The 25,051-nt window shown below is 38.2% G+C and overlaps 2 protein-coding genes across 7 annotated transcripts in view; both read right to left on the bottom strand.

The window, feature by feature from the left end:
* Nucleotides 1-5,228: 5,228 nt before the first annotated feature.
* On the bottom strand, nucleotides 5,229-16,718 carry LOC115296598 (cytochrome c oxidase assembly protein COX18, mitochondrial). Of its 5 annotated transcripts, none has more exons than XM_029945065.1 (6): nucleotides 16,239-16,718; nucleotides 15,000-15,100; nucleotides 12,385-12,548; nucleotides 11,257-11,381; nucleotides 9,252-9,359; nucleotides 5,229-6,419 (listed from the first exon to the last, which is right to left on the bottom strand). In XM_029945065.1, the coding sequence occupies exons 1-6, from the start codon at nucleotides 16,578-16,580 to the stop codon at nucleotides 6,246-6,248; spliced, it is 1,014 nt and encodes a 337-aa protein (XP_029800925.1). In that variant the 5' UTR covers nucleotides 16,581-16,718; the 3' UTR covers nucleotides 5,229-6,245. The 5 variants fall into 5 exon arrangements, with proteins under 5 accessions (XP_029800925.1, XP_029800936.1, XP_029800951.1 ...); XM_029945076.1 differs by having other exon boundaries at nucleotides 11,257-11,378; XM_029945086.1 differs by having other exon boundaries at nucleotides 6,270-6,419; nucleotides 9,248-9,359.
* Nucleotides 16,719-21,711: 4,993 nt separating this feature from the next.
* ANKRD17 (ankyrin repeat domain 17) overlaps nucleotides 21,712-25,051 on the bottom strand; it is a 131,548-nt gene continuing 128,208 nt past the window's right edge. For both annotated transcript variants that reach the window (XM_029945023.1, XM_029945032.1), the window contains exons 32-34: nucleotides 24,447-24,625; nucleotides 23,872-24,036; nucleotides 21,712-23,200 (exon numbers count right to left, since the gene is read on the bottom strand). In XM_029945023.1, coding sequence (XP_029800883.1) covers nucleotides 23,141-23,200; nucleotides 23,872-24,036; nucleotides 24,447-24,625 — 404 coding nt within the window. In that variant the 3' untranslated portion in view covers nucleotides 21,712-23,140. The remainder of the gene's footprint in view (nucleotides 23,201-23,871; nucleotides 24,037-24,446; nucleotides 24,626-25,051) is intronic.

Raw genomic sequence — 25,051 nt, 5'->3', positions numbered from 1 at the left:
CACCCTTAAGTCCTTGTTTTATTAAACAAAACCAGCAGTATAGGACTAGGTAATTAAAGGTAAGACTACTTTGTAAAACTTACCAAAACACAGGGCATTCAAGAAGGCAGTCTGGTAGAACACAAAGGGCCTGGGTTCTCTCTGCAATTCCTTTGGGACAATTGTTATCAGGCTCTCCCTCATGTTCAAGTTACAGAAGAGCAAAAAGTTACAGCTCTAAGAACTAGGCAAGGCCTCTGTATGAAAGCACTTTCTTGGTTTAGTTGATATGTGGGAAGTTTGCTGCCATTGCTCAGCTGGTAACGTTTTTCCCCTTGTGGTACTGGCCAGGTCTTACGGTTCCTATGGATGGGAATCAACCAGGATCAAAATGCTTTTATATATGGTTCCCAGTTGAGATTGTGGAAGGTCTTAGGTCAGATATGGAGGCTAGGCTTTCTGAGTATGGTGGTGGAGAACCACAGGGAGGCAGGACCCTCCTTGTGGGACCAGTTTCTTTCTCAGGAGTAATCCCTGAAGCTATTAAAAAAAAGTTTTTAAAGAAAAATTTGAAAACATTTATCTTACGTATCTCCACGGTGCTGCAATATCATGAAACGAATATGATACTGTAAGTCAACTATACTTCACTTATAAATTTTTAAAACAAATCTCCAACAAATATGGAGAGTCAATAACATCTTCCTGTTGGTTGCATAAGCACCATAAAGAAATATGTTACAGTATCCAAAGAAAACTGAAGACACCTATAGACATTACATATTTTACCTAATAAGAGTTCCAAAATAACAATGCAATATTGAGTAATACAATTACTAAATGAAGATTTTCTCATCATTCCTTCTGTTTTTAGCCTATATCCCACTAATGTTCTGTCACCATTGCCTCACTGTGGCAATGTCCGTCCTTATCTGATGAGGTTTGGTTCATTCACTCAGTTTGCTTTGTTTGTTGGCATTCCAGCCACCGATAATTCAAAGCTCTGACAAGGCGGCTTCCTTTTGTGGCTATCACCTGCCAGAGCAAAGTCTACTGTACTTTGAGGTGATATAAAATACTCAAATCCTCTGTCTCTAGAATTCTGCACAACAATCTTCTTTCACAATTCTATGATCTGCTTACCTTCTCTAAGGACTGAATATATTATAAATACATGATTCATATGCATACTCTCTGGCTGAATAAGCTAATTCTTCACCCATCATTTAATTTCTAGCAATATTAAAACCAATGTACTTTTATATACTGTCATTATTTTAAAAATTTGTTAAGTACTATCCTGATCTTTCAAGCTTTTTAAACTTATTTTGCTTTTTGCAAGCTACAATATCATAAATCTTATAATACAGAAGATACATATACCAACTTAATGTTATATATTATCATGCTAAGGTTTACAAGTTTGAAGGTTTCCCCCAATTGGATTCAGAGTACATTTGTAATGCAGAGTACTGAAAAATGTACAGAACTGCTCAATCACTATACTGTATGCCTGAAACCAATAGAACACTGCATGTTAATTATACTCAAATTAAAATTTAAAAATATACATATGGGTACAGAAGCACCTTAATAAAAGAATTACATAAATAATCTGATCAACATTATGAAAAAAACAACACCTGACAAAAAATAAAGGATGCCCCCAATCAGCACTAGCTTGACACCAGTACCAGTGTTTCATTTTTTCATAAGATTTTGAGAGATACTGGGTACATTGGTTAATTCATATAATTAGCAAAGGATACATGTAAATTCATGGTCTTTAGGGGTGTTCTTCAACTTTTTAAATATTTATTTGTTTTTGAGAGAGACAGAGTGTGAATAGGGAAGGAGAGAGACAGAAGGAGACACAGAATCCAAAACAGGCTCCAGTCTGAGCTGGGCCTCGAATTCATGAACCGAGAGATCACAATCTGAGCTGAGGTCAGACGCTCAGCCGACTGTGTCACTCATGTGCCCCCAAAGTCTTTAGGTTTTGCCGGAAATGTTCATAAATGAAAATTCGTATTTATATATGAATATATTAAAAATATATATGAATATATATAAATTCTTATTTTACTTGTTTAAACACAGAAGTCCAAAAATTTCAGAAATATCTGTTTTTACTACGACACACATTCAAATGTCCCAAGGCTTAATACTGATTTCATAAAATACAGTATATGAAAAGAAAATCTAAATATTTAGAAAATATCAGTTATTACAACTTTTAATATATTCATACGGTTCATTCAGAGAATTTGTAGATTCGTAGCATTTCCAGATAACCTGTGTTCTGGTAGAATCAGCTTACAAAAAGAGGCAAGTGTTGGTAATGATGATGTGTTGTAGCTACGGTCTCATGTTTTAGATCATATCTGCATATTTAGCTTTAATACAGAAACCTAAATTCTTGTGTGGATTTATAAATCATACTTGGTATTTTAAATTTTGCATTCTGTGGCAACTTCACTATCATCCCAGGAGAAAAACAAATTACATGCTTTAATTTTTTTCTAGGATCTGAGTTTCTACTGCTTTCAGGGCTTACTCTGGTAATGAAATAATGTAAAAGTCTCAAAAAAAATAAAAAGTGATTCTTGGGATCCTGAGGAGAAACCCAGGAACACACATGGAATGAATGAAGCATAAGTGCACAAGAGAAAATGACTAAGGTTCATGTGGGCCCTCATTTTTTCCGCTTTCCCCAATATAGTCTAGAACTAGCTGTACCTGAGATGGGAAGGTTTGGTCTTTAGCTCGTGAGTGCCTTTAAAGGTGCCTAGAAAGGCTTGCTCTCCACCCTCTCCTGGGTTATCTGTGAAGGTGGCAATCGAAGATTGTGCCTTTCTCCTCTTCTCACCTAAGTCATCTGGCTAAGATAGGACTGTTCAAGTTTTCTCTCACAAAGGTTCCAGGGAGAACTGATTCAGTTATTCGGGTATGCCAGTTCCATCTCCTAACATACTTTTGAGCTCCAATATCATCATGGTAGAACATAAACTGATCCAGGACTCCTTTCCTAACTCTTGGGCTGAGTCAACCCAGAAAAAAAGTGAATCTGGTCTACAGAAAAAACATGGCTCACCTGAAACAAACAACAAACAAAGACTTCCTTTCAGAAATAAGGAAGGATAACACAGGCATAGATTATGGTCTCCATCTGAAAGGACAGAAAGATCTCCTGAACTCCACAGTGTCCAGGACAGAGCTCTGCCAGTCCCTCAGCAGCAGAGGACAGAGAAGGATCCGCCAGGAAGGTGTCAAGGGATCTTCGCAGCTGGTGTGTCCTGTCTGCCCCAGTCCCCACCTCCTCTGACCTCTGGCTCTGGAAGCACCCCAGACTATGACACACTGCCGGGGAAGTAAGATCAAAGACTACAGACCAAATATCCTGAAACAGGACTTGCTGTTTACTATCAACTCTCCCTGAAGAAAGAAATGAGAGGGGCACCTGGGTGGCTCAGTCGGTTAAGCTTCCGACTTCAGCTCAGGTCAGATCTCACGTTCGTGGGTTCGAGCCCCACGTCAGGCTCTGTGCTGACAGCTAGCTCAGAGCCTGGAGCCTGCTTCTGGTTCTGTGTCTCCTTCTCACTCTGCCCCTCCCCTTCTCATGCTCTGTCTCTGTCTGTATCCAAAATAAATAAAACATTAAAAAAAAAATTAAAAAAAAAAAAAAAAGAAACGAAATATTTACCAGTCTGAAGTCAGATGACCAATTCAACTCCATTCATAATGTATAGTTTTTCTTTATTCATGCCTATTTTCCAAGATCCCAGCTAATTTCCTAGCAAAATTATTTTGAGATCTGGAAGAAATATTCTCAAATAAACTTACATACATCTTAAAAGAAACTCAAGAAGTTTGAAAATGGGACAGCAACAGGAAATCAGGTACACTATCTGTTTGAAAAAAGATATAAGTATACATTTAGAAATTAAGAGGAAATCAGAGTAACAACAAAAAAGCACGCTCATGAAAGCAGATTCACCTACTGGAAAAGGGGGTTCCATTATTCGCTTCTTACTTTCGGAAAGTGACAAACTTCTTGGAGGAAGATGGGGAAGGAGGACTGAATTCCTTCATCCCATTAGGAGAAAAACCTCTGTGGCCGTACACAATGACACACATGGCAAGAGTCAACTTGTTCCAGTATCTCAAACCCCCTTTCCTCTTTTTGCTAGAATACAACCAGCATACCCATTTCTGCCTCTGCTTCCTTGATGGCACAAATTACAAAGAATCAATTCTTGTTATATTTTACAAAGTTACCACAAACACTGAACTAGTGAACACTAAACCATTGCACCTAGAGAATAAACAGGGTTATGTTCCCACAAGCCTCTTGTCACATTTTTGTCAACTCCTAAATACAATATATTGCTGATTCATTAACAGTAAACTCATGGCCAACAGCACCATAATTCATGCCTGAATGAAGTTTGTTTAATGTAGGTATTTTCTCCTTAAGGAATATCACAGCATTCTTACACTTGGGAAAACCAACTGATTTGTTTCAAATGCTTATTTATTTTTGAGGGAGGGGAGGGAGAGAGAGAGCAAGGACGCCCATGAGCACATGGCGGGGGGGGGGGGGAAGGGGCAGAGAGAGAAGGAGACAAGAGGATCTGAAACAGGCTCGTCCAACAGCAGAGAGCCTGACGCAGGGCTCGACCTCATGAACTACAAGATCATGACCTGAGCAAAAGTCAGATGCTTAACCAACTGAGCCACCCAGGCGCCCCTAGACAGAACTTCAGTATGACAACACCTGGAGGCCATTTTAAATAGCAAAATCACCAACAGAAAGCACAAAAATGAGAAAAAACATGGCACTAAATAGTACATGTAGAGGACATTTGGTTACACAGTATGAAAGCTGAAACAAGAAGGCAGTGTTGCCTTCTTTGACCTAGCTGGGAACATGGACCTTGAATGACTCAATTTTTTTGCCACTCTGTGTCTAACCACGAATGACATCACTGTACTGATTTGAGGGTCACAAATAAATTTTAGCAACTAGACAAAATGGCAAATACAAAATCTAGGAATAATGAGGATTGACTGTGCATACGTTTCAATTCCTTCACTATGGCTAGAAAGACAGTTATGTCATGGGGCAGTCACAGCCCAGGACTGGGAAGTCAAGAAAAGTGAACCAGGTCCTAACTGTTACCTCTAAATTCTCAATGAGGTGGCAACCAAAATGGCTAAGATGTAATAAACATTATTCAAGAAAGGACTGATTTTGCTTTAGTTTTTACTTTATTGTAAAACAGGAAATGGGATGATAGGGCATCGTATTCATATTCCAACTCAATGAAAACTTTTAATTTTTCATCTTCTTAAATATCAAATTATTCCACAATTAAATATATCATCCTTCAAATCAAACAAGCAAACAACCGGATCCACAATTTATATTACCTGTTAATTTGGCCTGTATTTTGTGTCTACCATAATACACCCACTCAAGTACTTAATCTTCAAAGAGAGAAGTTTATAAGTCATACCCACAAGAGGTAGCTGCCATTCCAGTTTTCTTCCTTTGACTAAATAAACTTAAAGCATAAGATTTTCCACTTTGGGCTCTAGCAATACTTAGTGCTGTATTCTATCCCAGACTTCTTAAGTTATAGAAAAAGGAATGCACCTGTTTTGTACTCTTTCAGAGCAGGTTGTAAGGCAGGATCACCTACCATATTAGGTACTTTCTTGTATGGACTAATCTACTGCATGTGTCTTAAGTCCATTTTTTAAAAGTCACACATTAACTCATCATTGTGTATTTCATGAGAGTAAGAGTTCTTAGTCAGCAAATCACCAGAAAGCCTTGGGGTGCAGAGAAGGGGGGTCGCCAATGAAGGCCCCATATTGTGAGTCCCAGGATCTCTCTGAAAAGAAAACCTAAGCATTAGTAGATGTACAAATGGGTCTATGATCCTCCACGCCTTGCCTCCAAAATTTTAAAAATCACCTCACTGGATTCTCTTACTTTATAAAACTTTAATGTATGAGATTTGTCAGTATAATTTGACATCATTCAGTGTCTAATCCTGTTTTCCAAAATTCTGACACCTCTAGCAAGTTGCAATTTTATAAGTAGAACCAGACACTTTGATTCTACTTTTATATCTTAGCCCATAGTACTTCACACAATTCATGATTTTAAATAAAGACAAATTAAATCACATCTGAATTTCTAAACCAAAATTGTGATAGTTACACTTCCAATTGTTTCAAAATTACTGGAAAACCTATCATTTTCTTAAAATGAACTTGGCGTAAAAGGCAGCAAAGAGGTCCTTATACGGAGTGTCTGAATCTGACTTGGTCAACGGTATTCGGCAAAGTCGGCGAAACCTAGGAGAACGCAGCAGCAAGTTCTGTGAAAGGCCCATGAAGCTGGAGCACAACCAGTAGAGGACAATCGACTGTAAAGAGAAGAAAGGACATGAGTGTCAGCACTTCTCCATTCTCCAAGGGCACTGACGTCCAGAGACAGGCAGGCAATAAAAAAGGGAAGTTACAATCTCTGTAAATAGCAGTGTTCCAGAATTGAATAAGACCTGTAGCAGCTATTAGATACCTGTAAAGAATCTAATAAGTAAAGAAAGGAGGTTAAAAGGACCAAAATGTGAAAAGAAAGCAAAAGGAAAGGTATTCATGATAGAAAGTAGATGACAGACAGCAGCTCCCAGGCAGAGACTCGAGAGAGAGGTTTCCTCCCTTCTTCGACAATTCAGCACACTCTTCCCCCAACAAGACTCCTGACAAGCTGCTGCACTGGAGGTAGGATACTGGGGGGCACAGCCATTCAGGCTCCCTGGACCCCATTTTCCTCCACACAGGGGTCTATCATCCAAAATTTCCCCAGGAACCAGTTTCTTAGTCAGGAATGTAGTAGCTTAGCCTATGTCAGAGACAAACAGTCCTCTCTTCCACTTCCTCTTGTACTTCCATCCAGGGTGATTTATTTAGGCCAATGACTAAGTTCTGTGGCTTCTCAAAATACTCCCCCACACACATCCCTGTTCCAAACTTTTCTTTGGCATCAGCATGTGATCAGGCCCCAGGGGCATGACCCCCTGGTGGTTGAGTCCAGGTCCCAGAGTAGAAATGCCTGATTTTGAATTCCATGTATTTGACTTTGGGTAAGTTCTTTTCCTTCTGCTTCAGTTTCCTCATCTATAAAATGGGAACTGAACTATATGTACCTCAGAAGGTTGCTGGGAGGAAAAAATGAGATAACTTGCAGAGACTGGTAAGCACAGTAGGTAGCCCACCTGCATTTATTCTGAAGTAAATTTTTAGGGGCAGAAAGTAACACATCCTCAAAGCAGATTAGCATAGTAGTTTAGAGCAGGAGCCAAGGATTTGCCTCAGATACTTAGGTGATGTTAAGGATCACTTGATAGATGAGTGACCTTGGATGAGTTACCTAACCTCTCTGGGCCTGTTTCCTCAACACTAACACGGAGATTATAATAGCACGCACTTCAGTGTACACTGGATGAATTATATGAGCTAAAATATGTAAGCCATTTAAAACAGTGCCAGGCGCGAGGCCAGTATTGAATAAATACTGGCCATCCTCATGACCTGACTTATCCAGGACACAAAAACTATCCTGAAACCAACAATGGTAGACAACAAAGTGCCTACTAAGAATAATTCTACTTCTTTAGTAATAAACTTCTCTTTTTTTAGCTGGGTATACTGCCATCTTAAAAAAAAAAGACTACTTCCCAGCCTCTTCTGCAATTAGGTGTGGCCCACGTAACTGAGACATGAGCAAGGGTGTCTGGTGTGACTTCTGGCAGGGCTCTCCTGCAAGCACCCTTTTACCATTCCCGCAAGATAAGCTCCGGCAGCCATCATGACCATCCTGTGGCCTTACAGATAGGAATTACAGGCTGTGGATGGTGAGGCACAGAGAGAGAAGTCGGACGGGTTTCTCCTATCTTCATGCAGCTGCCACATCACCTCTCCCCAAACTGCCTAACTCTGAATTTCTTATATTTGAGAGAATAAACTTTCAGGTATTTAAGACATTGCTTTGTAGATCTCTGTCACTCATTTTAAACCCACACTCTCACTGAAAACTCACTGCCCCTATCTAATTTGATCAGGGAGTTTCCTCAGTTATAACTGGTATTATTTTTCCCCAGAAATGCAATGACTTCATTTTCACAGGGTATTTTACAACAATATAACTGCTACATGAAAAGTACCGTAAGAAGTACTTCTTGTTGCTATTTCATTAGTTCTCAAAGACATTATAATGTTTATTTCAGAAATGTGGAGATTTACCTATTTTACACAGGATTAGTGACAGTATTATGTCCAAGGGACAGCTTTAAAAATACATTTTTGATACTGAAAACATACTGTTTCAGAGTCTTAGGATAATGAAGTACTTTGATATATGCAGATATAACTCTAAATACCACCAACAAATGACTTCTACTTCATGGTCTATGTGTTGGCCCTGAGCAAAGACAGAGATAATGCCTAATACAACTTTTGCCCTCTTGGCACTAAAGTATCATTGGGAAGTAAGCAAAGGCTGAGAATATCAAGTAACTGCAAACATAACTATTTTTTCTGCTCTATCAAAGTGTAACAACACACAAATAGGGACAGCTGTACCTATCCCACTACAATATGAGCCAATATGGACTTAGCATGAACTTTTATTTCTTTTCTAAGAGCTAAAGGTCCTTGGCCCAGTCTATGTAGACAGAAATAACTGAATATTTCAACTAATTAAACAGAGCAAATACTATGTTCATAGCACTGTGTAAGAGTGAAAAAAAAAAAAAAGACAGAGCTGATAGCTAACTCACTTTCATACAAAGGAGGATTAACCAAACCTAAGAAATATTCGAGTGTCACTGGTGATAGATTAATTACTACAGAAACCTGGAAACCAGTAAGGAACTTAGTAGTCAAAGGAAACTCAATACAAGAGGCAGAATCCTGGGGCGCCTGGGTGGCTCAATCAGTTAAGCGTCAGACTTTGGCTCAGGTCACGATCTCACGGTTCATGAGTTTCAGCCCTACATGGAGCTCTCTGCTGTCAGAGCAGAACCCGTTTCAGATCCTGTGTCTCCCTCTCTGCTCTGCTCCTGCGTTCTCTCTCTCTCAAAAACAAATAAATATTAAAAAAAAAAGTTAAAAAAAAAAAGAGGCAGAATCCTAGCCAGTGTAGCTACACGCAGAGAGGATTTAGCACACTACACACAAAGCCGGTGCTTACTCACTGAAGGTACTGTCGCAGCAATTGGAATCATCAGCACTGATACCGCACGAACAAAGTATGTAATATACGTCTGAAAACGAGACATTCCAAGTTTTTGCAGAGCAAAAATCTGAGAGTAGAATATAAACACATACCATGATTATTAAGCATGTTAAATTAGACAAGCTTTAAAATACAATCTGATTTTTTGACTGACCTACACCTAGATATATATTTTAATAGAAGCAAAAAAATTAAAAATAAAACACTGATAAATGTATATGGTTGATCATCTGTATTTTTCAAAAACATAATAATAACGCAGAATCATTAAATGGACCTTTAATTAACAATAATAAAGAAGATTCAGCTATATTAAAGAGAATCACAGCATAATCTTTACAAGTCAGTGTTTTTTAAATTAAAGACTGTGAGACTGAAAGTCCTTTCAAGATGGGTACTATGTATGAATCACCACCCTTGTTTTGGCACCTACGTAGAAAGCCAGGCATAACGAAGGAACTTAACAGGTACCTCAAAGGTCTGTGATCTGGCTACATGGAATAAGGGGAACAACCAGGCTATGAAAGGTAGTTACAGTTTATGAATTACTTATTTAAAAGGCAGCATAGTGTAATGACTATTGAGTACAGAATCTAGATCCAAACTATCTAGACTCACGTAACAGCCCTGCATTCAGTGGTTATGTGACTTTGTAATAAGTTACTTAACCTTTCTGTGCCTCAGTTTCTCTAACTTAAAATGGGGGTAATATTAGTAGCTACATCACAGGATTGTTCTAAGAATTAAATGAGTTAATTCATGTGAATTGCTTACAACAGTGCCTGCCACATGGTGTATATTAAGTAAGAATAAATTTTTAGGGTGCCTGGGTGTCTCAGTTGGTTGAGCATCTGACTCTTAATTTCAGCTCCAGTCATGAACCCAAGGTTGTGGTATCAAGCCCTGCACTGGGCTCTGCGTGGAGCGCTGAGCCTGTGTAAGACTCTCTCTTTCTCCCCCAGCTCCTCTCCCCACTTCGCATTCTCCCTCTCTCTCTGTAAAATTAAAAAAATAAAAAATAAAATAAATTTCTTTAAACCTATATATACTGAGTCATTAGTTGCTAGAGGGAAAGGGTAAGGACTGACGTTATTTCACTGTGACTTTGTGCTTACCACTTCCTTCGTCCTAACAAACATTCACTAAGTACCGACCACAGTCACAGGATTGTGTTAGGTGATCTCAGGAAAACACACTTAAGACTGCACACGGAGTCTTTTCTCAAGAAAGTTTAACCCAAGACGTTAGTATATCATCCTCATTTTAGGATGGTATTTTAGATTCCCCAAACAGAGACCAGTGACAGGTCTGTGAGACCTCATGAGGTTCTAAGGATCATTTCTAAGGTTTCTTCCAGTTCAAAGAGTCTATGTTGTACTCAAAGTCTGAGAACAGCTCCTCATACAATTAGAAGTTTGCTTTCCCCAAGCTGCTGAGTGACGCAGTGTGGGATAATGGTAAGACATGGTTGACAATTCCTATTTTATAGGTCTGTATTTTTCCACTTCATCACATAGAGTTAAGTTCTGACTTTTCCAGGGTCGTACAGCTAAAAACTAACAATCAACTACTGTGTGTCCTATTTACAAATTTACATCTTAAGTATATACACAAAATGCCAACCTATTATAAGAATAAAACCAGATTGATAACCATATTCAATACTCTTCTTTACCACAAACAAATCACAAAATTGTATGTATTGGGTTCATATCATTGTAAAGGTGATAGAGGCTTTGGAAGTGTTCTAATTCAGCTCCTACATTTTAATTATGAGCATTCTGGCCCCCAGAGAGATCAGGGACTGGCTTAAGACAGACAGAGTTTGCCAATGTCTGATCTATGGCCAGACACCAAGGAATCTCAATTCTAGCTCAGAGCTATTGCCACCCATTCAAATGTTGCAACAGCAAAAAAATCCTAATGATTTAAATGGCAAACGAGTCCCATTTAAAACCACTGACCTCCACTATTAATAAATTGATGACACCAACAGAGACAGGCAGAATCCAAGTGGAATCCAGTGCAGTGAGGTCACGAAACCACAGGATCCCATCATCAGCCAATTGCTCCTGAACAGGAAAACCTGCTACAACAGTTTTATAAATAAAACATAGCAGGAGGAAATACACAAGACATAGGTAGTCTAATTCAAATAATGGGTCTTCCACACTGAAGAGGTGTTACTGCTTTCATTCAGTTTCGTTCTACAACATAAACCAGTCCTTCCTGTACTGAGAAAGAAGCGGCTCTCTGTAGCAAACAGTTGTGGGAGCATAAGGATAGCAGCAGTACTCTTCTCATACTTGAATTTGTACAATTATTTGCCCACAGGTTACTTTCGTTCTGTTCAGATTACTTTCTGGTTAGAAATGTCTTTAAATGAAAGTAAAATATACATGCTTTAGTTTATACTGTTTCTTAATTAACATTTGCATTCATAACTATGAAAACTTTTCTGGTCTCTTAATTTTATAAAAAGAAAAAATTCTTGGCCAGAAGACTTAATTGTGGAATTATAACACTACATTTATTATATTAACACTAAATTTATTATTAAATTTATTATGAAGTGCAGTTGACCCTTAAACAACTTAGGGGTGCTGACCCTCGGAGCAGCTGAAAAATCTGTGTAAAACTTTTGACCCTCCAATAACGTAACTACGGAAAGCCTATTGTTGTCTGGAAGCCTTAACGATAACCCACGTATCATATATTGAATTTTTACAATAAAGCTAGAGAAAAGAAACCGTCATTAAGAAAATCATAATGAAGGGAAGAGAAAATACATCTACAGTGTCATACTGTAAAAAACCCATCTATAAGTGGACCTGCCCAGTGCACACCTGTGTGGTTCAAGGGTCAACTCTATTACTATCGTCCTTCCTAGATTCATTTGTTTTCTCAACACGGCTAGTCTGCTTATGCTTGATATTTCAAAACTTTTACCCTTGTAAGACAGATGATAACAATATCCTAATTACAAAAAGTTTAGGGATTTTTCGTGCTTTTTGTTTTGTTTTGCTTTCTTTTGAGTACAAAAACAATGTTAGAGAACTTATTTGGGGGAAAGAGGCTTCTATAGTAACTACCTTCTGAATGTGGTGACCCTGTGCTAAAATTCCGGAGGGCAACAGACATGAAGATCCACATTGGAAACTGAATCCAGACCAACACAGTGGCTTTGAACGGGTGGCAGTTGTCGCGAACATACAGCTCTGAAACAAGCCTCCGCATATTCTTTAGGAAAGTGAGCCTAGTTTGAGGGAAGAGGGGAAAAAAGGGAAAGGAAAAAATGTTATTTGGGTTTTTTTCTTTTTTAATTTTTTTGTTTTATTTATTATTGGGACAGAGAGAGACAGAGCATGAGCAGGGGAGGAAAAGGGAAAGAATGAGACACAGAATCCAAATCAGGTTCCAGGCTCTGAGCAGTCAGCAGAGATCTCGACACAGGGCTCAAACTCACGAACCGTGAGATCATGACCTGAGCTGAAGTCGGACACATAACCGACTGAGCCACCCAGGAGCCCCGGAAAAAGTGTTATTTGACTAATAGGGCTTCATACCCATAGCACAAACACACCCATGTTGTGGTTATTAGCTAAAATTCTCTGCATGAGTTTTAGTTCTCATAGGCTATATTAAACGGCTGAGGAACAAAAGGCAAATAAAGCCTTTTACTGAAAAGTCGGTAGCAATGTACACAAATTATATAACAATTCAATAAATCTGACATTGTCAGATTATAAGCTTTGTCTTTGACGGTCTTTGGCCAATTAGGTTTTAACAAGTGAAATTTCACTACTGATGTGGTATGGCCAGTCTGTACCAGAAATTCTAAAGGTGAAAGCACATTTATTTAACTCAAATCCCTCCATTCCAGGCAAGCTCAATTACCTGATCCCTGAATATACCTCTTATAGAAACGTGGTTCTGTAATATGTATGCTCTTCACCTATTAAAATGGTCTCCATTCTTCAACAAATTCTTTCATGAAGATTTTCTTACTGTTTCACTGTTAACCCTATTAGTTATTCCTGGTCTTGTCTTAAGTCCCACTTTTTAGTCTCCTTGAAGGTCAACTGCTGGGTCTTATTCATCTCTAAATCTCTTGTAGCACGTTTTGTACAAGGTAGACATTTAATAGGTTTGAAGATAATAGAGTTATAATGTATTATTGCATTAAGACAGTGCACAGACATTCCAGGCTTTGTAATTTAGACTCTGCCTACTCTTCCAACTTTATCTTTTGTTTCTCTTCTACAGACACCTGTATATTCTGGTGCCTAACAGATAGAGACTGTCCAATAAATCAGACGTCTACATCAGCACACTTTTGGAAATCATTAAATCATCTTTGTGGACAGTCCAGTTACCTGACTATCCACCTGACAAACTCACTTTTACCCTTCAAGACTCAGTTCCATTGAAAATGCAGGAAGCCCTCAGATGTATCTTCCTACAAAGTCATCCATCTATGTAAGGATGTATCTGGACAATCACTCTGCCAGTGCTGCACAAGCAAGGCATCAGTCATGTCTAGGCTGCATTTATAACTCAGATGAGCAGCTATGAATCTGTTATTGTGGCCTAGAGTTGTCACTCTTAGATTTCTCTGATCAATAACACTTAAACACTATTAAGTTTATCAAGTAAAGATATTAAGCTACCACAATGATTTTTTTAAATGTCAGGTCTTTCTGGGGCGCCTGGGTGGCTCAGTTGGCTGAACATCTGACTCTTGATTTCAGCTCAAGTCATGACTCCAGGGTAGGGGGTTCAAAACCCGAGTCAGACTCTGTGCTGAGTGTGGAGCTTGCTTGAGATTCTCTCTCTCCTTCTGCCCTCTCCCCTGCTTTCTCTCTCAAATAAAAATAAACGTCAGGTCTTTTCAAATTTTCAACACTAAGTGAAGAGGGAAGCAATTTCATATTGAAGACAGTGGGCAAATGTATACCTATATAGGTAAAAATATACGGGCAACCATATATACATCAGATACTCATAATAAAAGCCCGATTTTTCTCATTGCTGTGAACTGGTGAACATTTAGTCTAGTAACGACCAGAACTTGACTAAGTAGTAACTTAGGCTGATGCAGAACTTACACGTTCCCAGAACTGCAGCACCGTCAAGCACTTTCTAAGGGCTAAGAGCCCAGGCAGACAAATACACAGGGTAATCACAGTGGACAGATAGCACCTCGGCGACCTGATTTTTTTCTACCATGGCATTCACTTTTTCTGCCTCCCTCTTCTTGTGGGCTATTGTCTGCTGTACCTTTCTTTCCAAAATAGTCAAGTGTGTAAATAATCTGTATCATTCGCTGGCTAATATTCCAACAATATTCCACAGTACCTGCATCCTGCTCTGAGTTTCCATGATGACCGAACTCCTGGTACATAACCTTTTCTTTAGTACTTAATTGTTCAGTCATTATTTGATTACAGGTCTTTTTTCAGGAGGCTGGAGTCCCTCAAGAAGGAACTTGCTCTTTGTTTCTCTACTTCTTGCTTTCAGTCCACAGTATTAAAAGTATCATACCACACAAACATATTAAAATACTAAAGAGTGAATTACTTTGCTGCCAAAGCTACCGAAGACCCTATGTAAACCTATGATAAATATAATCACAGTGTGTGTGTGTGCGCATACATATACACACACACATACATATATACAGTCTATATGCATAGAATTAGCTCACCTGGCAACTCTTTTGGACCATTTCAACTGATTTGCACGAACTGCGATTTCTTGGTTAAGATGCCTTGCAATGTTTTTTATTTCTGGCTGCAAATTTTCCACCTAGCTAAAGAAAAAGCAGAATTTATTACGAGCACATAAAGGATCTTATTCATAACCACTCATAATACTCCTCTAACTCACTGAGAAATGTGGTTTACTGATCATCTCAAGAAAATTTAAGTCTAAGCATAAGATGTTAATTTGCTTAAGATATCTTCAGTTACAACCAAATTCAAATTCCAGCTCATAATCTTCGCTATGTGATTTTGGTCATGTGACTTAAGCTCTAAAACCCTGTTCTCTCATATATAAAATGTGTGACAGCACCTATGTCATGGAATTATTATAAGGATTAAACAAGAACTGAATCCTATACTTTAATGTTTCATTCCTGGATCTCCCAGTAACGTAAACTGAGAAAGCAGAATAGTTAAGTCTTTAATATGCTTTGTGATGGTCACAGAGCCACAAAGAGTCTGTATTTATTCCTGCTCTGTGTTAATTATTTTTGTAAAATATGTCACTGTCTTAATGGTGCTGATGATTTCCTTTGTTTCCGGGCCCCCACCCCAATAATTACTTGAAAACATATAAGCCATTATTTTTGAGGTCTCACATTTGAATAGTATTTTGCTTTCAAAGCACTTTAACCCACAGTATCTGATTTGATATAACATTGTGAAATAGGCCAGGAAAGAATTACTATCTTGATTCCATAGAAAAAATAACGAAGCAGTGAAGGTCAATTGGCTGCAACTAACCAGAGTTGCAGGTAGCATGGCCTGAATAAGGAATCAAGTCTGCAAATGGCTAGCTTAGCAGGGTTTTTTTTTTTTTCTAATAAGGCGAACTGGGATACTCGGGGACAAAAGATGCTGCAGGCATACAGGCTATTACAACCTTTAAAACGGCAATTTTACAGGTTTCTCCACACGACTTCTTCTGCTGCTAATTCCTTTACTTCTCTCATTCTCTGGCAGCAAGCAAGAGCACAAACCCAGTAGGGTAAACGAACAAGTGCACGCATCACCAGACATCTCTTAATTCCATATCCAATGCTAGTAAAATTTCGTAGCAAAAAGTCTTCACGATGATTTACACTAAGCACTCCGGAAGCAGCCGGGGCTTTTAAGGCCCCACCAGACAACTACCACCCTTCACCGCCAACGCGGATGCGCAGGGTGCAGGTGCCGCTCACCTTGGCCAGGATGTAGTGCTGGTAGGAGGCCAGGGGTAGAGTGACGGCGCCGCGCAGAGCCACGGTGGTGAGGGCGATGCAGGCCCACCAGGGCAGACCTGTGGCGGCGTGCATGCCGAGTAGCACCTCCTCGGCGCCCTGCACCGGCGCCGACGAGGCCAGGGCCTCGTACCAGCTGCCAGGGCCGCCGGAGCCAACTGTAGAGACTGACGCCACCGCCCAAGCGGGCAGAGCAGAGTGCTTAATACCACCCGTTGAGGTTGGCGCAAGCGGCGGGACCCGGACTCCGAACTGCAGTGCGGGCAGCGGCCGCAGCCACCTACAGCCAAGCCGGCACAGCATATCTGCGCCGGGGCTGAGCTAAAACACCCGCATCACACGCTAGAGCCGGGCTACGCACGGCTGCGCCTAGACAGCCGCGTGCACACGCCGGAAACCCAAAGCGAAACACGGCGCGCGCCCTCACTCCACTATTATTGACCTTCCGTTCAGGCCAGTGACGTATTGCGTCGCACTGGCGATGACGCAGGAGGTAGGAAAGTCCCGCCTTTCCCACGCGGCACTAGGCAGGCCTACTGCGCAGACACAAAACTTTCCCGCTGCTGGCTGGGAGCTCCTCCGAGGTTGGACCGGAATTGCAGAGCTAGGGGCGGGGTCGGCGACCCTTGGGCGGGACAGGGCTGCGTCTCTAAGGAGCCCTGGCCTTTTAAGTCGGTCTGAGGCGTGTGCCTTTCCATTCTTTTTCATTTGAAAACTGACCGTGTGATTTGTAGTGGAAAAGCTGTGTGGGTGGTTTTTGTGACTTTTAGTCCCCTACCTCTAGACATGCAACTTGATTGCTTCTGCTACAGATTGAGATAGATTATACTGCCGAAGAGTCAACACACTGTTGAAATGCCTGCTTGGAGAAAGGCGTGGGTTTCTGGCTAACCCTGAGTTTTAATGACCATCCATTACGTACTAGAATTAGTTCTATCTGTGGTATAAAGATTTATTTGGCTGATCTGTTCCAGACAACATTTTCAAGCCCAACTGCAAACTGAGTGCCCTGCGTTTTATCTTCCATTATAAAGAGCAAAACTTTATTAAGACAGTCTCATTACTTAAGAGGGATTATCACTGGCAGCTAGGTGTATTCTTTACTAGAGTTTACACAAGTATTCTATACAAAGTTACATTGTGTCTTTGTGTTAAAAGGAATACACCAAATCTACACGGACTAGGACTAATTTTTTTCTGTTCCTGACAACAGTATAACACAAACCTTTCAGAAAAGCCCAAGTTGTGTTGTGCAGAGTAAAATGTTGGTTAAAACAAGCCTCAAACAAATGTTGGAGTATTGTCAAACTGCAGCTACAAATTTTGCCCCATATGAATTTTGAAATGTGTTTCAACACACAAATCCCAATTTATGCTATATGTACATGTTCCTTTAAAAAATTTTTTAAATTTAAGTTATTTTGTCAGAGTGCAGATGGGGCAGAGAGAGGGAGAGAGAGAATCCCAAGCAGGCTCCACACTGTCAGCACAGAGCCAATGCAGGGCTCAAACTCACAAACTGGGAGATCCTGACCTGAGCCAAAGTTGGATGCTTAACTGAGCCACCAAGGCACCCCTAGATGTTCCTTTTTAAAAGAAATAAAAAGGTACCAATCTGTTAAATTAAAAAAGGAACAACCGGTTGCTACTCACTACGGATTTTAAGTGGAAACGAATTTTAAGTGAAAATATCTTCACCTAAAGATTGTGGGAATGAAGCAAATTCTATGTTGCTGCATTCCTCTCCTTCTAGAGAACTGGTATCATTGGAAATTGGTCCTTCCCAGTAGCACTTCAGCCTAGGGATACAGATTTGTTGAGGTCCACCTTTTCTGATACATATTGGGATCACATATTATATTCAAAGTGTTGTTGCTATAAGTTTCAATACTGTGACCTAAATAAAATTTATGAATATTTTCTACTAATTTCATATATATTAACATTCATTTTGTTATGCCCACTGCACTGAAGTCTGTGAGCCCGAGCCCGTAATAATAATAAAGCCCTTTGCTTTTGCATGTGTGACTCGGTCTCCCTGGCAGTCTCTGGTTTTTGGGGACGATATTGAAATCTTGGGCATAACAATTTCTTATTGGGGTGATCAAAACTTATCTACTTGGTAAAGAATGTTGGGGTGGGGGAAGTATTTGTCAACTATAAAGCCCAACACAGGAGAGTACCTGGCTGGCTCTGTTGGTAGAGTGTGCGACTCTTGCTCTTGAGGTTGTGATTTCAAGCCCCACATTGGGTGTAGAGATTACTTAAAAAATAAAATCTTTTAAAAAAAGTAAAAAGCCCAATACAAAAGTAGAGTGTTAGCACTAATGTGTATGTAGTGGTTATCCAACACTGTGGTAACTTGTATCTTTTGAGTTGCAGAGGACAGAAACCATACAAACACGTAGCAAACCAACTTGTCAACTCTTAACAATGCAAACGGACTTGTGCAACATACCAGAACATTTTTTTCAAAGTTCGGCATTTATAATTAGCCTATTCTTGTCTTTATGTAACACACTAATTTTTAACTTTAAGCTCCTTAAAAGCAAACAGTTTCAGGGCACCTGGGTAGCTCAGTTGGTTAAGTGCCCAACTTTGGCTCAGGTCATGATCCTACACTTCATGGGTTCGAGCCCTGCACTGGGCTGTGTGCTGACAGCTTAGGGGCATGAGCCTGCTTCAGATTCTGTGTCTCCCTGTCTCTCTGCCCCTCCCCTGCTCAATGCTCTCTCTCAAAAATAAATATTAAAAAAAAAATTTAAGTTTCATTTTCTTTCTGCAGTTCCTGAAATTCTTAACCCATCAGTGCTGAACACAGGAGTGGGCTCAAAATGTGAATATAGGCTATTTACACATATAAACTATATGTACTTTTAATTTCTCATTTCCAAAATATGCCTTTTGAAATGTTTGACAAAAGAACCTTTAAAAGATAAATTATTTTCATGAGTAATTGTTAACATGACTTCTTGGAATCAGATTTAAATTGAAAATTTTTTCCCTACTAATTTAATGCATTGCTTTTTAAAACCAAAGTTACATAATGTAAAATTAGCTTTGCAACTCTTTGTTGAAAAACATCTTTGGGGGGGCTCCTGGGTGGCTCAGTCGGTTGAGCGTCCTGCTTCCACTCAGGTCATGATCTCGTGGTTCGTGGATTTGAGCCCTGCGTGGAGCTCTGTGCTGACAGCTAGCTCAGAGCCTGGAGGCTGTCTTCGGATTCTGTGTCTCCCTCTCTCTCTGACCCTCCCCTGCTTGCGCTCTGTCTTTCAAAAATAAATAAAAAGCATAAAAAATTAAAAAAAGAAAAAAGAAAAACATCTTTGGGGCACCTGGGTGGCTCAATTGGTTAAGTGTCCAACTTCAGTTCTGGTCATGATCTCACACCTTGTGAGTTCAAGCCCTGCGTCCAGCTCTGTGCTGACAGCTCAAAGCCTGGAGCCTATTTTGGAGTCTGTATCTCCCTCTCTTTCTGCCCCTCTCCCACGTTCAAAAATAAACATTAAAAACATTTTTTTTAAGAAAATCATCCTCTCATCTTTCTTATCATGGTTCCTAAGTACTGAGTATGCAAAATTGGCATTTACCTTTCAAAAGTGTTTAATGCATTTAAAGGTAGAAGTCTAATATGAAACTTCTTCTAACACATCTATTATTCATGTATTCCCATTGTCACATTACAGAAAATTCTTTATGTCAAGCCATACTTGCACTCTTCACTCACTCAAAATACAAGTGACAGTATTTTGCAGACAAGGTATGTAACACAGTTAAGTCATATTAAAGCACTAATGAAGCTCTCATCCTAAATTCATCACCTGGAAATAACACCAGTTAATTGAGTGCTGGGACTTGCTTAAGTAACCAAGCATCGATTAGTGGGATGTATACAGGGTTCCCTGCTATCTCCTACCACATCTTTCATAGGCTAAAATGGTGGATAGCAGAGTATCCTCTGCTTTCTCAAAGTGTGCATTATACTACTTGGCGTTGCAAAACTTCTGTACTGCCAGATCTGCAGGAATGAGTTTCTGAAAAACTCGATGTGAAATATAGATGAAATAAAACAGAGGCTCTAAAGAGGTTTTCTGATTTTGAATTTCCTTTAGTCTATCACTTTGTATTGTTTGAAAGATGGAGTGAATAATATAGTGTGCAAAATAATTTTTATCAAATGTGTATTTAGATCATTTGAGTCAAAAGAAAGATGGTATATTTTCATGAAGAACAAGACATGATCAGTCAGTAAACTACTGCTCCCACCCCCTTTTTTTTTTCCTGAGAAGAAAAATGACGGTAAGTATAGTAATTGAGCAAAAAGTTAATTTTCAACTTCTAATAAAATAACTTAGTTTTACAGTAGCAGTAAACAAAAGGGGAAAATACCTTTAACATGAATAATAAAATCAGTTTTTCTGAGTATGTTGATATATGTTGAAAACTTGTGAAAAGGGGATTCTGTTGGCACTGGTAAACAAAATCATCTCTAAAATGGAATGTTTGGTATGCAAAGATTATACAATTGGGATATTAATTATTTCAGTATTTGAGGTGTGATCTAACCCACATATTATCCCCGAGTTAAATCACTTATTAAAAGAATGAAATACATTATGTAGTCTGCAATTACACATACTATATACTTTCATAAAGGGGGAAAAAAAGACCTGCATGGTCTCAAAAGATTACGGGTTCTTTTTTATTGTTCAAATAAAAATGCAGTGCATTACATCTGAAATATAAAAAAATGTATTTGAAAACTGTTCCTAGTACGACTTCTAAACTCATGGTATTGTACTCAACAAGACTGATCTCTAAAACTAAATATGGAGAATACAATCTATATCCCTCTGTCCTATAGGTTAAAAGTCAAGAAAATATAGGTTCTTTCTTAGTAAGACATTCCCCCCATCTTAACAAATTGTTTTTGTGAATGAACACAACTCATGCGTTGTAATAAATACTGGGTGGTATCTATTATCTAGCGGGATTATTTTAATTATAAAATAATCCTAGATAACGAAGGAAAAAGTTAAGTAAAAAATTATAGGACAGTGGCAAAAGTCACATATAAACTACCCTTGTTAAATAGCATTACACACCTTTCTTAGTAAAGTGCTATAGTTTTATTTCATAGCTATGTTTGCAAGATATCATTTAGCTTTTCCCTTAAATTTGGTCATATCAATCATAAATTTATATATTTTAAGACCACTTCCTAAATTAAAAGATATGTGTTGTTTACACATTTCTAGATATTTTTGAGAAATCTTTTTACTCTTTATTTGAGCTAACAGCATAAAGAAATCATTTCATTTACAGCCAAGGAACCATATTAATATGCCAACTTTGATTCATTTATCTAAATTTTAGTTTCACCACTGTGGAATTTGCTTAATTAAAAAAAAAAAAAGACTGATGCATTCATTACTTCACTTTTATGCTTACTTTCTTTTATATTTCAACCATATAATTTATTATTCCATATGAGACAGGGTAGGACACATATTCTTCTCGAATACGTTACTGTTTATTGTTTTAAGTGAATGGAATAGATAAATCCCACTGAGTAGTTCAGTGTGGCCCTGTATCTTATATAAACAGGTAAAATGAAAACGTTATTTTGTATTCTGTGTAGTCACGTATACCATAAATTGTCTTAATGACAAATGCAAAAGTTCCTTTATTACTTGCCCCAAGTTAGCTGTTGATCCCTTTCACTGATAATATACAAGTGTAGAGAATAAGAAGCCTTTAAAATTGGGGGGGGGGGGGGGGAAGATACTTCCAACTAAATTACTGAAAATTGGAATTTTTATGTTGACTCTTGATGACTGGAAAGCCAATGTTAAGAATCAATATTTTCCAATATAAAATAGTACATTGAGTTGTTTAATAATAAACAGTATATGAAGAGCCTATATATGCTGACTTGGAACCAGTGGTGGCTTTTTAGAATTTCAGAAAGACTAAACATTTTATGGTTAGAAGAAATCATAGGTGATGATGAAGGTGCTCCATTTCTCTGTAGCAGTCATTACAATAAAAATCTTTACAAAATTATTTCACGATCAGCAAGAGAATTTTACTGGTATTAGCAGTAAAAGTGGAAAGAGAGGAGTGAAGAGAAATGTGTATTAGTTTTAATAGTGTGAGAAGGTAATAAAAAGACATGGTAAAGTGATAAATTTCTTCTATATGTGCCTGCTGCAAACAAACTCAAAAGAGAGCAAGATGGTATTTTTAAAAGCCAACATCAGGAAACATCCACTGATAATGCCCATTGTTTTACTTTATACTTAAATTACACAAGCAGAAAAGTTATGCTTATTAATAGTTTAATGTATGAAGGAACATCCAGATTTCTGAATATGAAGGTACATATCTCACATTAATTTAAGTCTACATAAAGTAGAGCCTCTATACTGACATATTGAAATTTACTTTCTGCTTAGCCTTTTCTGTTATGTAAACAATTGTACATTTATTTGCCATTCTAAAACTTCAGGATCAAGTTTACATAATTTTGCTAAATTTCCGTGTTTGCTCAGAAGCAGTTTACAGTACTAAAACCAACCAGCCAAAGAACAGCTTCAACAGAAAGTTATGTCCAAAGGGGAAGAGGGAAAGAAAAAAAAGAAAAATAAGAAAATGCTAACTAAGGTAAAACGGATGATGGTGGGGAATGGGCAGTCACAAATGTTCACAGAAAATAGGTCAGTTAGTAACTTCTTCTGCAAAAAGCCTACACACTTCAGTCAAGCACATCAGTAGAATGATTTGGGAGCATAAAGTTTTTTCGGCCACTTGTGATTTCCTCTGAATGAAAAGGAATCTGCAGGCTAACAAGCCGATCCTCATCAGCCAAGCTGGTTCATATGCACACTGTTCATGTGAGGTGCCCAGGGTCCAGTCCACACCTATGAATACAGAGCACACATTTTAGTAAGTATTATATCTGTAATACATATTTGATTAAAACAAAAACAAAAATTAAATACTCTTAATATGTATAAGCTAAAATAGCTAAATCTCACTCAATTTGCAACATACTTAGAAAACAATGAAGAAAAGCAATGATAAGCTACTTCTGTTGTTTTCTTGCCTCTCCCCTTAATTCTCAAACAGGATCTGATTTATCATCATTTTTTAAAAACCATTACCTGAAAGCATACAGATTGATGATTAAAGAAGGAAAATGAGACAAAGATATTAAACATACACCAAAATAAACCAAAATATACTAATCATTTCTGTGAGTTTTCAGAGTTATACATTGTTTTGACATTTAAAATACTTATAATAAGTAACCTCTAAATGGCCATTTTCACAGGATTAATAAATTTGGATGTATAAAATTACAACACTTTGCATTTTAGAATCTTTTGTTTACCATCCGCTACCCAATTAACTATTTTATGCCTTTGGTACCATTTTCCACATAGCTCTACTATATTTCAGCTATATTAAATTTCCCTCAATTTCCTCAGCTACCCGTATTCAAATACTCCCTATCATGATTTACCTGTATCCTATTTGTCTTGGGATCTCATAAACACTAACTAAATATTCACTGAATGATCAGCCTTACCGTTTGAGGGCCATTATTTTCTGTGGAGCTCGAAACCATCTTTATTAGGGAGTTCCAAGAGGGGTCTGCAGCATGGGGGCCATTAAATATGGGTCCTCCAGCACCATCAGGAATAGGTGCTACTGGAGGAATCATTGCATTCCCATACACAGAAAAAGGCATACCCTTAAAAAAGAAGAAAACAAAATGCACATAGTCATATCTTCAAGTCACTGATTACTTTCCCCAATATAACCAATGGCCTTAAAATTGATTATTTGAAACTTAGCATCTTATTTTGAAAATGTATACATTATCTAGGTAATCTAAAAATTATTTTCCATTATAGGATTTCTTCTAGCATTAGATTATATATAAGCCTAATACAGCCAAAATACTTTGTCAAAAAACATTTCTCTAAACAACTGGGACAATATCAGGATATAAATATTTATATTTTAGCCAGATTTTGACATAGAATTACAGGTTGAAGCCCACACATCATCCCACAATACTTATGCACTTGGAAGTAAACTAAGGCTAATAATCAGAAAAACATTTAGAAATATAAAAATGCTTATTTAAGTCACCATTACCCCAACTTTAGGAAAATCCATGTATCCTGCAGGAACATGCTGATGGAATGTACCAGAAGGAGTTACAATTCCTGTATTCTCTCGCTCCATTGCTTGATGCTGCGAAAACACTCCTGGATCGGACATTGGCCTATGAATCATGGGGTTTCCCATTCCAGGGTTACACCAGTCTACTTTGTCTGAGGGAAAACAAAGAGGCAGAAAAAAATGTTGGTGATATTTAACATCAAAAGACAGCAAAATAAAGTCTGTAATTCTTCCTAAAATTTTCCACATTGAATTGTGTTTCCCCCTTTAGAATAATGACCTACTTTTATATATTTACTGCAGTATTATTTCCATGTCAGTAGGTAGTGATATAATAGCCTAATAAAATAACCTAAACACTGGTTGTTACAAAAGAAAAACTTTTTAGCTCAGGTAAGATAAGAGCTCAAGAGTCCATGAAAATACTAGCTTCCCTTTAAAACAGTGAAATGAAGAAAACAATATGCTTGTATTAGATAATTTCCATAATGAATTAGATAAATTCAACTGGAGATCACATGGGAATAAAATATGGCCTTAACTCTTAAAATTGATTAGTCAAAACCAAGACATATGAA

This window comes from Suricata suricatta, chromosome 1 (genome assembly GCF_006229205.1).
Source record: "Suricata suricatta isolate VVHF042 chromosome 1, meerkat_22Aug2017_6uvM2_HiC, whole genome shotgun sequence".
In the NCBI taxonomy this organism is placed as follows: Eukaryota; Metazoa; Chordata; class Mammalia; order Carnivora; family Herpestidae; genus Suricata; species Suricata suricatta.
The sequence above is the reverse complement of the archived record's forward strand: the minus strand, read 5'-3'. Positions and strand labels throughout refer to the sequence as shown.